The sequence below is a fragment of the Camarhynchus parvulus genome, chromosome 7, assembly GCF_901933205.1.
Source record: "Camarhynchus parvulus chromosome 7, STF_HiC, whole genome shotgun sequence".
NCBI classification, from domain to species: domain Eukaryota; kingdom Metazoa; phylum Chordata; class Aves; order Passeriformes; family Thraupidae; genus Camarhynchus; species Camarhynchus parvulus.
In genome coordinates, this window is record NC_044577.1 from 3,865,313 (window position 1) to 3,883,670 (window position 18,358).

Below are 18,358 nucleotides of genomic sequence, written 5' to 3' on the forward strand. Positions count from 1 at the left end.
ACCTTCAACTTGGCACTTGGAAGAACACGTGGCCTTGCGTTATGGACATTTATCTGCAGGCTTATCAGTCTCAGGAGGTGTTGGTGATGGTCTGTGCTTTGGTGCTGTAGGTGGAATTTTGGTTCATGGCATTAAGGGTTGATCAAACACTTAATTTTGGGTGTTGCACTCAAGTGCCTGACCAGTGCAGGAAAAGTCAGTCTGTAATGTTCTTCTGCAGCAACAGGGAGGATGATTCCTCTGTGTGATGGTTCAGAGCAGCAATGTTTGCATGGACTAACTCTCACTCTGGAGCTGATTTCCTTGGGGAGGAAACATAGGTCAGGTGGAAAAAAGATGCTGGTGATATTTCTTTTGTACTGGGAGGCCCAGTAAGGAGCCCAAAATGGGAGCCTGGTAAAAGGAGAAGCTGGAGGGCAGAGGAGACCAGTGCTGGATTTCAGAGCTACTTGAAAATGATTTTGTTGTCTCAAAATGCAGCCTTACCTGAGCTAAGGCAGGTGCTGGGAGCAGAGACCACTCAAGTCTTCCTTAGATAATGTATGCTAATTGCTTGTTTGGATTATGTACTTCATTGGGAAGTAGCTCCCAAATGCTGAAGATATTTTGATAAACTAAGTTATTTTTTGCATCTGCTATGAAAATCCCACAGTCTTCCTAAGCTACCCCGCTGCATAAGTGGCTGTAAAAAAATATTTTAATTTTAAATGTTTTCCTATCACAACATGAGTGCTGGTAGCTTTCCAGTTTGACCACTGGAACCACAAGCAGCTCCTCAAAGCCACCCTGATGGGGTGGTGGGTCCGCAGCACGCTGCCACGTGTCACCCCCATGTCACTTCCATCCCTTGGCTTCCCCACCAGCTTGGAGGCTTTTCTGCTGCCTCCTTGTCAGAGTGTAGTGCTTCCAGATTCACAGCAAGACCTCAAGGAGAGACAGATGACAGAGCAGATGGTAGATGACTAATTTGGCAAAGTTAGATGAGTGGAAATTGTTTGCTTTAATTGCTTGTCAAGTCCAGTACCTACATTATAGTTAAGAAGTGACTATTTACCCTCAAACAGAACAAAATGTGGAAAGGAGGTGTGTGTGTGTGTGTGTGTGTGTTTGTTTGTGAAGAGTAGGGAGAAAAAGTGCAGAAGTACACAGAGGAAAAAAAATTTGGTACCAAAGCTTGAGGCAGAAGAGCCATTGTTAAAACTTCTTGTATTCATTTCTGCCTTTTTTCAGTGGTAGCTGTGGGATACAGGTCCTGCTTAACATTATTCTTATTTATTCCTTTCCAATTGCTGGGCCATAATATAGATGTGACATAACTAAAAGATGTGCCATAATATAGATGTGACATAACTAAAAGAGAAACAATGCTGGAAATAGTGGCATAAAACAAGCTGGTGATGATGGCTTGATATGGTCAGTACAAGTGAATATCCATGAAATGTTGCTGTATCAGTCTGGTTAACATTTTGATGGTGTTTTTTGGTTGGTATGAACAGGAAGGCACATCAGTAAAATATGCTGTGTACCATCCACCAAAGGGATTTGGAGAGTTTGGCACAAGGAGGAGGTTCCATCGGCTCAGAAAAGCTTTATCACACATAGCTAATCCTTCTTGATGGAGTCACAATCACTGTCAGCCTCTACTGTGCCCAGCTGTTTGTGTTCATAAAATTGGGAATGAGCTTCCATTTGTCGGTGCCACATGATCAGCCTCTCTTGGGGGTGGGACCAGGCTGCTAACACGCATCCTTGCAACTTTTCTGGAAGTTCTGGAGAGCTTTTAAAAAGGCATATGAAATGATATTTGACAATTTAGTGACCAAATTTCGGGAAATTAATTATTTTGGTCCCTGATACTATCCAACACAGGGACCACTGCGCAGAAGAAATGCTCTGGGGGAAGTGTTGGTGCTGCCTGTGCTGTGTCACCTCATCCCAGTGACACCCTGACAGCTGGGCAGCAGCTGGGTGGCCATGCTGAGCTCCTCCTGTGGCATGTGGCTGCCCAGGGCTTGGTGGCACTCTCAGGGGTTGATTGCATGCAACTGGATTCAAATGGGATGATGATTTTCTGGTGTAGAGCAGACCTTGCGGAAGGAAAACACTTGTGCCAGCTGAGCTTTTAATTAGGAGTACAGGGAAAATTATGCTCTCCTTCATTACAGTCTCCCACCTAGGGAAAGAAAGCCTCCAATTCTAAAGCACTCTCCCAAGCCACTGGGAAAATGGCTGGTGACCTCCAGGAGTGTTTTGCCTTCTCGGGGGAAACATCTGCAAGACTCTAAGTGCAGGCAGCCCTGGCTTCATTAGGACGTGCCTAATTGCAAGAAAATGCAGGGCTTTTGCAGCTCATTCAAGGAGAACTGTAAAATAATAATGAAAGGATTAAAAGTGTGTTTCCCCTTCCTGTGTGCCTACGTGCCAGGGTGCCCAGGCTGTCGCTGGGAGCGTGGAGCAGAAAGAAGTGAATGGGGATTGCTGGTAATTAGTTCTTCCTTAAGGGGCTCGAGTATTCCCCCCATCTGGGGGGTCTTAACAAATTGCCACGAGTGTTTGCAATTATTAATAAACAGTTCTGTTAGCTGCCTTTCAAGGAACCCTGATAATGGCGCTGTCTGTAAAAACACAGCTAATTAAGTAAATAAGTGGGAAGTACAGGAGGAGAATGTGTTAGAAAGAGATGATGACTGTTGTTGGGCTCATCTTTTATGGGGTGAAGGAACCTGTGATTATCCTTTTTATAAAGACATTCCTCAAAGCAGTAAGTCCAAGAATTTAAGGCTCCCTTTGTGTTTTTGGCCTGCTTGATTGACAAAGGGAGGTTGTGCTGCCTTCAGGCAGAGGCTGGTGCAGGGCAAAGGCACTGCTCTCCTGCATCCTTGCCAAAGAGATAATAATAAATGTTTTATGATTCAGGGGAAAATATATTCAGATGCTTGAGATAACTCCCTTGGAGTTAGAGGAGAGGATGCCTCATCACTGCTTCTTTGAGTGTGCTTTGGGAGAGGAGTGAGACACCAGGATTTCAGGTGGGGGTGACCGTGGTGGGGATAATGGATTCCACTCTTCTTAATACTCCAGATGTAGGTTGATCTGGAAAAGGGTTGAATAAGAAATGATCTCCTTCCAAAAGTTAATCTGGGAGGATTATAAAATCCATTAGTATGAGAAGGAGCAGAACGAGATGGAGGCAAGTGTGATTTCTTAATTTAACATGTAGATTTATCATCAACAGAGCAGAGCAAAATAATGGGCTAAAAAGCAGAATCTAATGGACATTTTAAAATGTCTCCATTATTTGCCACCCTTAAGTGAGCATTTGAATGATTTGGCTATTTTATGAAAAAATGTCAATGGAAAATTAATTTCCAAGTCATGTGCATGAATATTGATGGAAAGCATCATTTCAATACAGACGATTATTTCTGTTGTAATTGGGGCCATTAGGAGCTGAAACTCTGTCACTTCAGGTGGCTGGTAATAAGTAAACAACTGACTGTGAAGTGTGAATGTGTGAGCAATGCCTGGAATCCACTTTTGTGATGACCAAGCAGTGCTCTGCTCCAGCACCCACCCAAAATCCTGAAATCCCCTGTGACTGGGCTGCAGAAGTGGCCACTGGCTTGGTGCCATCACTGCTGGTTTGGGATTTCCCAGGTGGGAGAGGCATGTCCTGGAGCTTTGGGATAACCTTAGGGGGTGACTGCACTTGAGCACTCTATGAGGTTTGTTCTCAGTGTGGAAAGAGCAGGAATGGCTGAGCATGTTTGGGTGGAGAGATGGGTTTGAGGGGTGTCAGGAAATCAGGTCAGACTTGGGCAAAATGTAGGGGAAATCTGATTTTCCTGGCTGTGCACTGGAGGGTTTCCCTCATGAAGATGCCTCCCTTGAGCAAGGCAGAGAGTATGGCTCTGTGAGACCACATATACATAACAAAGTGCTTTGAAGAGGGTTCATGAAATACAGATTATGGTGCTTTTGCATGGTGTGACAAGGAAATACATTTTGCTGTGCTTGTGTTTATGCCTGTATACAGCTGGAACATCCCTGTAAATTGCATATTATTTTAGCACTTAATTTTAAAGAGCTGCTACAACACATAGATGCCTGTTGCTGTTCCAGGAGAGGAGCAGGAGGTGAGTGGTGTATGTTGCTGCTCTTGTTGAGTTCAGGGACACAGGGACTGGGAATCTTGTGTGACTCCTGCTCAGCTCCCACTTCACACACAGTTACATCAGTGCTTTTTAACTTGGCAAAGCAGACCCAGAACAATTATTTCTGCCCTGGAAAGGCTGGGAGTTGTCTCATATGGCTCAAAATGGGGCATAAAACTTTTAAAGCAGGAGTTCACAGCCTGCTTCTGCCTGGTGTCCCTCCCAGGTTTGTCTCCCTGGCACCAGTGGGCCAACAGGAGCACCTTTGTGATTATCCCTGGCAGCAGCATCTCTGTCTCATGGCAGGAATGCCTTTTTAACCCTTTGGTGGTTATTTGCCTTGGAAAACCTGCCAAGAGCATCTCTCATCTCTCTGTTTTAAAGGATTCTCTGCAAAGGATGGGAGGTGCTGTCCCAGCCCTTCCTCTTGCAAGTGAAGGACCTAACCTGCTTTTCTTAAATACTGGCAGAGTTTCCTCTTTTGTGTTTTGAATGTGACATAATTATTAGGTGCATCAAAAGCAATCATTGCAAAGCTGAGACAGAGAGATTAATGACTTACTGTTATAATGGATTATTAATGATCCATGATTATACCCACATTTGCTTTGTGACTTCAGCTCGTTGTGCAGGTCAGAGCTCTCTCCTGCTCTGAGCTCTGTTTCTGCATCAGCTTGCACTGCTGGTTGGGTACCAAAAGGGAAAAAAAAGTGAATTCTGCTCCCCTCAATTGATGTAGGATAATCACTTTTGGTGTGTGACTTGATTTGAGGCAATCTGCGACCAATTTTTTGTGGAAGGAAACTTCTCTTTTTAAGACGGACATAGAGTGCTTGGAATTGCTACGAGATAAATTTAAAGCATGATTTATTCTAAATTAGCTTTAAAGGGGTTTTGTATTTTTTTAAATCCAAAAGAGCTGATTACTGGCCATATCAAAAACTGGAGGAAGTTACTGCAGTGGTTTGGCTGTACAAAATTAATCTCAGATAAAACTCCTAGCCCTGGTTCACATCTTGGCTGGCTTCACCCCTGCTGAATCCTCTTGCAAGAGCAGGCTCCAGGTGCTCCTGCTTCCTCACAGCAAACAAATGGCTGCATTAGCTTTCAGGAAATGTTTAATGGGTGTGCAACATGGATTATCAGTGTTGCAGTGTATGGCTTTATTAGCTGAGCTGCAGGAATTGTTTTCTGAGCTGTGTTGGTCCTTAGCATGGATTGCAGAATGGAAGGGAAGGTATTTATTAGTCCTTGGGAGCCTTGAGACAGAATAATACTTACCTGGCTGGAAATATGATCAGTCCTGTAATGGATACTGCTGTATTTAAGGAAGGAACACACAAACCCATTTTGTAACTGCTAAGCAAGAATTTTTAGGTGCCCTGGCAGGCACAGGGATGTGACTCCCTGAAGAGTTGGCACACAAGGGCAGGTCTTGAGGCTTTTCTGAATAAAACTGTAGGACAGGGCTTTGTATTTCAAAAATAAACATGTGCCATCTCCCAGTTGCAGTGCTTAATCCTTCCAGTGTTCCCAGTCCACCAGAGCTAAGTGGGGTCCCATTATGACCATGTCTTTCCATCTCCCAAAACAGCTGTTAAAAATATTATGAATGAAATAGTGTTTAGGTATGATTTACTCTAAGTGGTGAGGTTTTACAGAAAATCTAAAATTTGGAATGTTCATGCTTTGAAGTTAAGCCTCAAAGTGAGGTGGTAGATTCTATTTAAAAACCTGAGCAGACCAAGCAGTTCTGCTTTCCTTCAACACAGTATAATGAACGTAGGTCAAACATTTCAAATTTTTAACTGTAGCAAGAACTTTGAAATTTTACTTTTACCAGGTCATAGAAAGAAACAACATTCCAGCATTTCCTGTGGTGGGTAGAGCCAATGCCTGCTTAGAGAAGCAGCCCTTGCAGTGCCTGTTCAGCTTTGGTCTGTGCTCTTTGGCCCCTGGAAACACAACCCAAAAATGATCTGATCAATCCTTCACCCTGTGAACAGTTTGTAACCATTGCCATTTTTGGGGCAGAGGGAGATTCCTTGGGAGAAGACCTTGAGCAGGTCATGGGCTTCTGGCTTCCCCTGAAGCTCTTTGCCAAGAGGCTACTGGAAGCTTAAATTGCTCCAGCACAAGAGCAAATAATTCTGCAGCAGAGAGAGCAGAGATTAGAATTGCTTCCACTTGTAGTGAGAAAAAAAAAGGGGGGGTTATAGTAAATAAACAGTCAATAATGGTAGTAGTCTGAAACCTAATTACTTTTGGTATTTATAAAAAGGACCTGCATCATTCAAAATAGTGTGGATTAGCCAATTTTACTGATTATGCCTCCAGTCATGGAGAGTTTTGTTTGTATTGATCTGATCCAGAAGTGGGATTGGCTCCAGAAATGCCATTCTTGTCAGGCTCCTGTTTTACGTAATATAATGGCCATTTCAAAAGTTTAGATATACCCAGATTAATTTGCTCAGAGATAAGAACAACCCACAAGCTGTTGATTAACAGGAAAAGAAAGTGCATTGAAACAAACAAACCAAAACCAGCCCCCCACACTTGACCATTTAAGCAGCATCCCTGTCTGAGCAGTGTGTGAAAAGGTGATCATGTAAAATGCTGCTTCTGGACTTACTTCTCTCTCTTCTTTTTCTTTTGTCATTGCATGATGGCAGCAGGCTGATAACCCTGAGATGAGCTGGGATTCTGTGCTGGCTTTTAACTGGGCTTCAAAATGTAGAACAGAGCAGTGTAATATTAGAGAGTGTCCTTTGAAAACTGTACCAGGATGGTGTTTCCTAACATTTCTTTGCTGTGCATTCAGCCTGGGGACTTGTGGAGAGACAATGTGTTTATTGCTGTTGTTTTTCTCCTATTTGATTGCTTAAAGCTGGGAAGAGCTGGAGTCTTAAGGAAAGTGATGGGGAAAACAATGTTGGGTGTAAGACTTCTGCCTGGGTTGTTCTTGGCTTGTGAGCCAAAGAGCAAAATTCTGTTCAGAATAGTGAAAATGTTGAATTATCCAGGTCAGCTTGGATGCACAGGTGTCTCCAGCCTTGTGTCCTTCAGCCCATGATGGGAATGGCTCTGCCCTTGACTGATTCTGTCACTGGTGGAACTGGTGGGGCTTTGCTGAGACCTGAGTTTGACCCTTTGGCTGCTGGGGTCAACCTGCTTGGCCGTTTCCCTGCATTTCTGCCTTTTTTCAGCCTTTCTGTATTTGGTGGTAAATACCAGCACTTCAGCCCATTTGGTGTTTAAATTGCAGAGATGACCACAGGCTGTATTTCCACGTTCCGATCTCCACTGCTGGTATTCAAGTGAATCATTACAGATTTTTGTTGCAACTCCCTGTATCAGTTTATACAGACTTTATTGTGCTCAGTGCCCCTGTTCCACAGTGGCCTGATGGATTGTGCTGTGTTTCTTTGCAGTGTGTGCTGGCACTGAGAACAAGCTGAGCTCCTTGTCTGACCTGGAGCAGCAGTACCGGGCCCTGCGCAAGTACTATGAGAACTGTGAGGTGGTGATGGGCAACCTGGAGATCACCAGCATCGAGCACAACAGGGACCTCTCCTTCCTGAGGGTAAGCAGCCTGCTCTTCTCCTTCCCTCCTCCTTCCTCCCTGCTTCCCTCTGCTGCTTTTTTGGGCGAGCAGCCATAGGTGCCGGGCTGGAAAAGACCAGGTTTGTCTGCCACCAGCTCTGCTGTGATGGAAGAGGATGATAAAATGCCGGGGATGTGCAGAGAACAAGAGCCATGTCATTGCTGTGACAGGTGCTCTGAGTGTGAGTCATTCAGGTTGATCCAGGATGTGGGGGAGAAAGCTGTGCCACTGGAAGGTGACACCTCGCAGCTCTCTCACTTTGTGTTGCCCCAGGGTAGGTTAGGTGGGGTTTGGGAAGGTCAGGGAATCATGCAGATGAGCACTGGAGGACTGGGGAAGCTAATCCTAATAAAATGCTAGTTATGGTGTGATTTATGGACTAAGCAAGGGAAGGACTCTGGGAAGTGTTTGTGAAGCATTTAAGAGGAAGAAAAAAGTGATTTCTGAATGAACATGAGGACTGGAGCTGTGAGCCTAACAATCTCCAGCATCCAGGGGAAGTCTGTGATAGATGGAGGCTGTACTGCTTTTGGGGAACCTTGGTTGTGCAGTCCCTCAGTCCTCTTTGAATCAAATTTTGGAATTTTGAAAGAACATTTCAGTATGGTTTGCAGATACTCTGTTGCCCTGCTGGCAACCACAAGAGAGAAAGGTGAATACTGAGTTCAAAGAACTTAAGCCCATCATTATTTGGCGTTTACATTCTTTATGTTTAAAAAATATCCCACTAAAGGAGTGATCCAGGTGGGCATCTGAGGATGCTGCAGGTGATGTGGCTGTAATATAGAAGGTAGGTCTGAGGGCCAGGGTAGAAAAGCAGCCTGTGCCAGTGTGGTTGCAGTCTGTGCTGTGATTGTACTCTCCATGACACAGATAAGGGTTTACACTGCTCATATTGCTCCCCTGCACTCTTAAAAATGCTTGTGTCATGCTGCAGGATGTGTGTCTGTGTGTCAGTGGCACGTTCACGTGGCAGGAGTGCTGGAGTTTAAATCTGGCAGCAGGAAGAGGCAGTGGGAGGCAGCCCCAGCTGGTTGGGTTACACTCACTCATTCCCTGTGCTGGGTCCTGAGTGAGCTGAGTGCTCAGTTCCAGTCTGTAAAACTGTGAAACTGAAGACTTTCCACCACAGTTCCTAGCAAAGGCAAAGCCAAGCAGTGTGAATTCAGCCAAAATTCACGTTGAATTTTTTGGGGGTGTCACAGCCTTGCCACTCCATCCACGGGTGTATATTTACTCAACGTGTACCCCAGGCTGCTGAAAGATCTGTGAGCAAAACTCAGCTACCAGACATGGCTGGTGTAAAGTTTGGGGTGCTAATTGCACCCAGACTAGCAGGTTGCCTGTTAATTTGAGTGCCAAATGCCTCGGAAGTGAATGCTATCCATACATTTCACAGTTGTGACAGGTGGGGAAAGCACATATGCCTTTGCTCTGAAATAGATACAGCCTTGGTGCAGCTGGAGCAGCGTTGGACAGGTGGCAGATCCTCCTCTGTGAGGGCAGGATCCCTGCTCTGACTGGGGCATCTCTGCAGTTTCAGATGCCTGCTGGTTCAAATTCATGGCAGGCAGTCCTTCCGCTTCAACTTTCCTTCCTGCTTCCTCCTGCTGAGAGGTGGGGAAAGCAAATTCCTTGGAAACTAGGAATTTGTGTTCCTCACAGAGGGCTGCCATAAGCAGTGTGAAATATTGGTGGGAAGAAGGCAGTAAAATCATCAAATGAGATCAAGAAGGAAAGGCCCTGTTCAGTAAATGAAGGTGGTTTGGTCACCTGTGCTTTTTGGTGACAGCTACTATTGCTTTTTTATTAGTTTTATTACTTCTTTTACCTGCATCTGCTCCCTCACAGATGTCTCAGCAAAAAAGCAGAACTTGAAACAAAACTCAGCAAAGTGGAAGGCCTAGTTAGTATGATAAATTGTAGTCATTAAAGAAGAAAACCAAACGGAAGAGAACATGTTCTCGGTGAGGCAAATAAATAAATAAATGTTGGCACATTTACACCGATAATTCGACATTCATTAGTCAGGCAGTATTACTCCTTTTATCATATTAAAAATGGTTTTAATGGCCAAATGAAGGTGGCAGATGGGACATAACCAAGGGAAAGGCTGTTTGTCTCTCTCAGACTTAAATGCAGTGAACTCTCCGTGCAACATCACGCTCCTTCAGCCTGCTCCAGTGTTTCAGTCTCTGCTGCAGTAATTGCCCTCTTCCTCCACCAAAAGCACTTCAGGTAGATGATGCTGGTGGAGCCCGGGGTTATCTGTGTCCCCAGCTGATGACAGCCATGGCTCTGTGTGCCCACCTGTCCTCTCTGCAGTGCTCAGCTTAGCTGGGCAACCTCTTGCTCCAGGACAGAGGGAAGGCCTGCTAAGCTGTAGGCTTCATTGTTGCTTCATTTTTTCTTCATTTCCTCATCGAGCTCATTGCCTAGCTCTGAAGAGAGTGGTTAGGGATGTAGGTATAAAGCGAGTTTGATGCTTGGTGGACCTTTCTTCTTTCTCTTTAAGCGACTACTCCCTTAGAATTTCGAAAAGATTGCAGATTATCTGGCTGATGAATGTGTGAAACTGAGCTGGGAGCACAGCACCAAAATTCAGCAGTGTTGTGCTCACCTGTGTGGGTCAGCAAATGTGACATGCAACAGAACACTGTGTGTCACCTGCAAAGCATTGGTACCTCAGGTGGCTTTTAGACAGCTCTAGGAAAAATGTGTAAAGTTTGCAGTGGCACATGTATGTGACTCTAAATAATTACCCAGATCTAAACTAGGTGGAAGAACTCGAGCTGTTCTGATAATGGCATGGAGCAGAGAAATCCTGGAAGTGCCACCACTTTGGACCTGCCCAAGGCATGTTGATGTTCACAGAGGGAAAAGGCATGCTGAGCCTTTTCATCGTGCAGTAATAAACAAATAGCATAAATGAATTGAAGTGAAAAAACCCCATAATTTTATTTACCCAGCAGAGTAACATTAACAGATCAGCATCCCATCTCTCATATTTATTTAGACATTTATTCCCTAAGTAGATTTGCTTTATGTCTGTGAGTTAGCTCTCTGGATATCTGCTGATGAAGACTAAGAGGGGCTGTCTGTCACCTGAATGAAGAGCTCAGCCCCTTCAGCTTCCAGCCCTGCAGTTCATGAGGAGCTGGATTTCTGATTGCACGTGCCAGTTGTTCCTTTTCCTGCTGTTCTTATATGTGAGCAGGGCAGGAGGACATGTCACCTGTGTTACTTTAATATCTCTTTTATTTTGGTTCCTGGTTGTGTTATAGTCTGGGTATTGCTTTCCTGTGAGCAAGTGCAATATGAACTTGTGTTCTGCATGTGCTGCCTCCAGCTCTGCTCCTGCTGCTTGCTGCTTCCCTGTGCTGTGGCCACAATGGGGTCCTAGCTGAGGAAAGAAGTAGCAGGAAAAATTGTAAGGACAGATATTTCTGACATCTGTCAGACAGCTGGCTTGCTTTGTCCTTCTTCTGAGGCTCATCCTACTCACAGAAAATGTTCAAGGGGTCATTCAGTTTTTGCAGTCCTAGCTCTGGCATGAAATGAGGCTGAGGTTCACGCAGCCCATGGCTGCTGCAGTGCCAGCTCCCTGTGGCAGCCAAGGCAGGCTCTCCATTGGCACAGAGTGTGATTGAACTGGGCAGGACAAATATTGGGGTGGGAAGCAGTCCCTGGGAGCTGCCTTGTCCCTGTGGTGTGTCCAGGCTGCCCAGGGACTCAGCAGGGACAGTGGGAAGGGTCAGGCTCCATCTCACCCTGCTTCCCAAGCCACCAGCGTGCTTCACCTCATTGCACAGCCAGGCTCTTGCACTGGGATTGCTCCATGAAACCAGATAAGCTGCTGGAGCTGCTGCCTGTCTTGAGTCTGGTCCAGGAGAGAGCTGAGATTTACTTCTCTGCTTTGGACTTGGGAAAAAAAACCTTGAGAAAAGCTCAGGTTGTTCACTGGTTCATGTTGAAACAACTGTTTGAGGAACAGAAGGAGGAACCTATTTTAGTTTTGCTTGGCAGAGCTGGCAGTTCCTATTGTGGGCTGTACTTATTTCTTAATAACATCTCCATATTCAATTTTCAAAATAAAATGCACAATTAGTGTATCACATACCAATCTTCTGCAAGTGCTTCTGTTAAACACATTTGGTAAATGAGAGTTATCTTTGACTAATCCCCTGGCTTTTAGCAATTCACAGTCAGTAAATTGTCTTCTTGTGCCCAGATTTTATTTAACCAATTCAGATTATTTATTTTTAAAGACATGATCAAAGTTCTGTGCTGTTCCCTGCCATAACTCCCCCAAGTGATTACGAAACTCATTTTTAACCACCATCAACAGTCTTCAAAAATTATCTACCACTGCTTTATGGCTTCTTTTTTCATTCACCTCAGCAGTGCTTGTGTAGCACCTCCAGCCACACTTGCAGGGCAGCTGTCTGGGTGGCTGTTTGATGGTGAATATTACATTTATTGCAGAGATGGAGGGCCCAACTCCCCTCTGTCAGCACTCATGGCGCTTGGTGAGAACCCCTGCCAGCCCCACCTCAGCCTGTTCCTTACATCATATTTAGGCTCTGTGGCAGGTGGGATTTGGCCATTTGGACTTTATGTTCTTTGCTCTTGGTTGTGTTGAATGTTTGGGGGAAGTTTTGGTGGAGCAGACCCCTCTGCAGGGCGAGGACTGCCAGAGAGCCAGGGGGAGAGTTGGGTTGCCAATGCATTCAGAGCTGCTGCTTGATAAAAAAACAGAACTTGGGGGGGTTTAAACCCTTTTTGGTCTTTTACAGCAAAACAGGGCTGAGCAGAGTCTTTTGCAAGCTGTGGTGGAAGAGCTGAGAGGAGATGTTGGCACAGAGAGAGGCTGCATCACAACAGGCGTGTCAGGGAGGTGTAGGGGGATAGAATATAAGAAAATAAAGATAGTGTGGAAAGTGATCTTACCCCTAAGGAGCTGCAGCTGGGCCAATTAGCAAACATTAGGAGCAGGCCTGACTTTACCAGGCCACAGCTGTAAGCAGTGAGCAGAAGAGTGCTATAAAAGAGTGGGGTGGCTGCTTGAGAAGGGATCTGGAGTCAGTTGGCTGCTTTGTGAAGAAGGAAGAGTCAGTCCTCTGAGAGCTGCCCACGAGAAACACCAAGAAGGTATGGAACCTTTGTGATAAGGAAACAGCAGTATGGAACCCCTGCAATGAGATGACAACAGGGAGGGGTGTGCGGGGATGGAGGGCATTGCTGGGCAGAGCAGTGTGATGCTGTGTGGGGTTCCTGAAGGCCTGGCAGCACAGCCCTGCATCCCTTCTGCAGCAAAACGGTGTCTGACTGCCCAGCTGCCAGGCTTCAGCCATTCCCTGCTCAGCAGAAGGGGCTGTGCAGTTCTGTGCCTGTCAGGAGCTCCCAGAAGGGCTCTGGGGTGGCTGTGTGTCTGTGCAGGGGGATTTTCCCCAGAAGTGCCAGGGGAGCACTGCAGTGTGGCCATACCCCAGAACGGGGGTTTCCAGGAGGGGTTTGCTGTAACATTTGCCATGCAGTGAGTTGCATCACTTGCCAGCGTGTGTTTTGTCCTTGGCTGGCAAGAGGCAACGTGGCCTCCAGGTAATTACAGAGAAGGAAATTGAGCACATTTATTGATGTGTTCCTGATTGCCCTCCCAGGATCTTACCTGATAGAAAACAAAACATGGACAGCAGAGGTGTGATGGTCAGAGCTGTGCATGCCACACTGGTGCCTTGTGAAGGCTGACCTAGAACAGAGGCTGGACAGAGCTAAAGAATGAAGCAGGGATTTATTAAAAGGCCTCGACCTTGGGCAGCACAAGAGCCCAGCTACACCCAAGATGAACCAAAATGGTCACAAAATGGACAACTGGTCATGGGGTCTGTCACTTTTCTAAGTTCTGCTCCATTTGCATATTGGAGTTAATTGTCCAATTACAGCTTTAGCCCATGCAGTCCCATCCTTCTTGTTTTTCTCTCTTCAGTCCACCATTGTTTGTGCTCTTGGGCCTGAAATCTGCATCAGCTGTCCTTGGTCCCAGCTAGAGAAGGAATTGTTTTGTCTCCCTGCTCTGTGCAGAGAGCTCACCATCCCCTAACATAAAGCCCAGACCCACACACTAAATCAGCACAGAATGTGAAAAATATAAAAGCTCAAACCTCTGGCATCAACACAAATCTGGGTGGAAAGAGGACGCCTCTAACTTGCTGTTGAGCACAACTGCTGTGCTGGGTGGGTTACAGGAGACCAGTTGCATGCCAGACCATGCTTGTGGCGTGACAGAATGTTTCACAGGGGCTGTGATCAGCTGCCAGCTGTGCTGGCTGAACCTGAGCTGGGTTTCAAGTGAGCTGCATCCCAGACTCAGAGGGTGGAGTGGGAGCAAAGGCTAATTGCAGAAGGCATGTGTGATACAGCTCTGCTGCTCCAGGAATTAGGCTTCTTCTGCCATTTTCCTTTGCTTGTGCAGACATAGCAGCTTAAAATGATCACGGCAGTTTAAACTCTTCTCAAAATGCCTAGGAAGCAAGGAAGGGAGTGCCACAGATTTGTAATTTGGTGTGGTCTTCCCAGCCTGTGCTGTGCAAGTGGGTTCTGAAAAGCTGCAGGCACAGTGAGTAGCTGAATCCCAGGCGCTGCTGTGGTCACTGGTGTTCCCATGGCCCCCATCCCTTTATGTTGACAGATCTCACACTCCTCATAGTCCCCAAGAGAGAGTCAGCCAGCTCCATCCTGACCCCATCGCTCCCAGAGCCCCCCAGCTGGCAGGGAAATGGCATCCAGCACTTCCTGACCTCAATGTCTTCAGAGGGGTTACATGATTTTTGTGCTGCTGTTGCTGATCCCCCTTGTGTTACACTGACTTTGCTGTGCTGTCCCAGGTGTCTGTAATTCAGGTATGTCCCTGTAGCTCTGCAGGCTGGCCTGAGCAGCCCCTGTGCCTCCCTTGGATGTTCAAAATCCCCTTTTTAGCACTGTCTGTCATGGCTTCAACCCAATTTTTATAGGCACAGGACGCGGTGCTGCTCATTTTGTGCCAAAGCCTCTGGTCTAAGCCTCAGGATGCTGCTGCTGGACGCAGCTTTGTAGCCCACACCTCCCCTTCCTTCTCCCTAAAAAGCTGGGTCAATATACAATTAATGCTCAAGCTGAGTTTGCCAAGCTGTAGCCACATTTATTAGCAAATGTTATACCAAATTTGTAGTATATATTATTTAGCAATTATTTTTGGTGGCTTGGTATGAAAGGTACATTTGAAATTACCAGTGGTGTTTAGGTGGAGAGCTGGGTGCTGTGGGGATGCAGAGCTCGAATCTCTGGAAATGCAGAACTGGGTGCTGTGGGAATGCAGAGCTTGGTGCTGCAGGAATGCAGAGCTGGAATCTCTGGAAATGCAGAACTGGGTGTTCTGGGAATGCAGAGCTGTAATCTATGGAAATGCAGGCTCCTGTTTTGGTGCAGCAGTGAACTGTGGAGTGAAGATGTGTGTCTGTGCCTGCTGAGTGCTCTGAGGCTCCCCTGGAATCATTTTTTTGGGGTGCGGAGGCTGCAGATTTCCAGGACAGCCTGAGTCTAATGAGGATGGCACTGGGCTGCTCCTCACATCCCACCTGCTGCAGGCTGCCCTTGTGGGTGCTGCCAAAGCCCCTGGGGCAGTGGCAGCCACATCCCCGTGTCCATGTCCCCAGGGCTGATTTGCTGTGTAAAACTCAGGCCATCATTCTTACGGGGTGACAAATATCAGTCTGCCCCTTGCTGTGCATCCCCCCATGAAGGGAGAGCTCAGAGGCTCCCCTGCCAGAGCTCTTGGGGGTTTTGGGGATGGGTGCCACCATGGGGCTTTGTTTTGCCCCTTCTCTGGGTTGGCAGTGGCCAGGAGCCTCCCCAGCTCTCCCACAGCCTTTCTTTGCCTGTGTCTCCTTCACTAAGCAGGAGCATCCTTCAGCTGTATCACGTGTAGAGAGGAGAGGTCAAGATTTGAAGTCCAGCTTGATTAAGGAGTCTCTTTAAATTGTCTTTCAGCATTTTTCATTCAGCTCCTATTGTACAGCAGGCACCCCATGCCCAGCTGCCTGGGAAGCCTGTCTGATTCATGTGCAAGGCAGCAGCAGCCACTCTGGATCAGGAGAGAGATCAAAGGAGCCTGACTTCAATAATTCAGAGTAGCCCAGACCCCCACACATGCTCGAGATCAGCAATATCCTTTTCACTCCATCCTATTTTTGTGTTGCAGCGAGGCTGCCCTTGGTCAGGCAGAGCAGAGCACTGGGGAGGTGATGTGGGGTGGCTCCCCCCATGCCTGGGGGGTGGAAATCTGTCCTTCTCACTGCTCCTCTGGAACCTCACAGGCCCCTCTGGCAGCTTTTGGGCTGCCCAGGCAGATGTGGGATGCACAGCTCCTGATCATGCCAGAGTGCCATCCCACAGCATTCCCACCACCTTGCTGGGAAATTATGAGGTGCCACAGGCTCCAGGACCAAAAACATGCCCAGGACATAAAGATCACTGCTCCAGGTGGAGTTTTCCCCAGTTTTGCAGAGGTACATGCTGGGTGAGTCACGTGTGGAGGGTGAAAATACACACCAGGAGTCAAATATTTAACATGGACAAAACTCTTTGGATTTGTTTTTAAAAAATAAATGCAGACTATCAATTTATTTATATACAATATAAATATAATATATAATTAATATATATAAAATAAATAATATAGATAAAATATATAAAATATACCATATAATAATATATATGTATAAAGAAATATAGTATATAATATATAGTACAGACTATCAATTTATTTACAGACTATCAATTTTTTCCTACTGTTTAGTGCCTGATTAGAATCTTCCTTCTGTCCATCCATGAAGGGGTCTGATGCCTGGGTGTCTGTAAAACACATGTGGCTAAGCCAGACCACAGAAGCTGCAGGGATGAGTACTATAAAAAATGTTGGTAGTGGAGAGGAGGACATTATTAAAAATAAAACAGTGCAAACCTTCTTAATTAGGTGCTGTTTCTCTTCAGTGTTGATCTTCCCTCTAGGCCAGTGAAACCAATTATACTCTCTCTCAAGCACCTTATGTTGTTAATGATCTGACTCTTTAAATGTAAACCTCTCCCCTACAAATGGGATTGGAAATGCTGGCCTTACTGAAACTTGAGAAAAACAAACAGCAGAGTAAAGTTAAACCAGCCAATGGGAAAAAAAAAAAAACCAAAACAACTGTGGTTGCAAACAGTTTTAAATTATAAATGGATTTGTTAGGTTGTAAAGCAAATGAGGAGTTTTCTTTCAAGCATAGAAAGAAAGGTTATGTGGTGTGAATGGTGAGTGTAATGGGATTTGCAGTCTTAACCCCAGCTAGAAGATGGTATAAACTCTACCTTTTCTTCTATTCACTGACAAGCTTTGCTCAGATGTCATTGAGGCTTATTTATTCTCTTCTTTGTCCACCCACCCTCTCAAATTCTCCAGTGGAACAGGGATGGGAGCACAGATGAGGTATGGAGAGGGATATAGCTACCTATGTAATTGAGGTATAGCAGCTGTGCCAGGTGGAAGTGTGTTACACTTTCCTTTGAGTAACATTTTTGTTTTCCTGAGCATTTAGGCAACACATTGCCAATTTTCCCTGTCAACCTCCCTCCCTCCAATCCCATTTTACTATGGAATAAAATGAAATTAGACAAACCAACTGTGAGAGAGCTGCATAATCTTGCATTGTAATACACCGACTCAGAGTCCTGGATCAATGGGCTTGAATTACTGTTAAAATCCATATGAAAAGAAAAACAAAGTCTTTTGCTGTAAGCTCTGTCAAGGGGTGGAGGAGCAGAGGGATGGATTGAGGCTTAGCCAACAGTTTTTTGTGCTAAACTGGATCAATTTTAAAGGTTTCCTCTGTAGATGCCAGCCGCAGGGCTTTTATGGTTCAGAAATGTCAGCACAACTGTGCAGATTGCAGAATTCAGCAGCAATGCTCCCACCCCAAACCTGGCCACTAATTACAAGTTACAGCCCCACAGTTGTGCAGATCCTAGGTGCCCAGAAAGGCTGGGGAAGAGGGAAAAGTTGGCTTTCCTGAGCATCCTCCTCAAAAATAGGAATACCTCTGTTAACCACATGTGAGCTGGATGTGCAGCTCGGAATTCTGAGAAATTTTGAGAAATTCAGAGAAATTCTGCAGGGAATGAAGCCAGGTACCACTGACTTCTCATGGGACATGTGCCCAGGGTCATACATCATGATGGGAAGGTGGAATGAGAAAAAATTACTTAAAAAGTCAAGGGTTTAGTCCTAGTTCAAGGCAGTACTTCCACAGGGTAAGCACAAGCTGTCTCATCCACTGGTGCTCAATGTTTGGAGTTAACTCAAAGGCTAATAGAGTCTGCATGCTGTACTGAATGGCATGAAGTGTTTCTTTTCCCCCTTTGGTGGTCATTAGTCCTTCCAGAGAGAAAGAATGAAGTGCTTTGAGGTAACGTCTGAACATAACAAACCTGAAAATGTCAAAAGGCAAGGCAGAAATATCACGCTGATTTTGACAAACCTGCACTGTTTGGTGTAGGGGAAAATAATACTGATAGCTTAATGCTG

At 45.8% G+C, this 18,358-nt stretch overlaps 1 protein-coding gene across 1 annotated transcript in view; it reads left to right on the forward strand.

The window, feature by feature from the left end:
- Positions 1-18,358, forward strand: part of ERBB4 (erb-b2 receptor tyrosine kinase 4) — a 584,914-nt gene that overhangs the window by 216,978 nt on the left and 349,578 nt on the right. The window contains exon 2 of the mRNA XM_030952612.1: positions 7,586-7,737. Within this exon, the coding sequence (XP_030808472.1) occupies positions 7,681-7,737 (57 nt within the window). The 5' untranslated portion in view covers positions 7,586-7,680. The remainder of the gene's footprint in view (positions 1-7,585; positions 7,738-18,358) is intronic.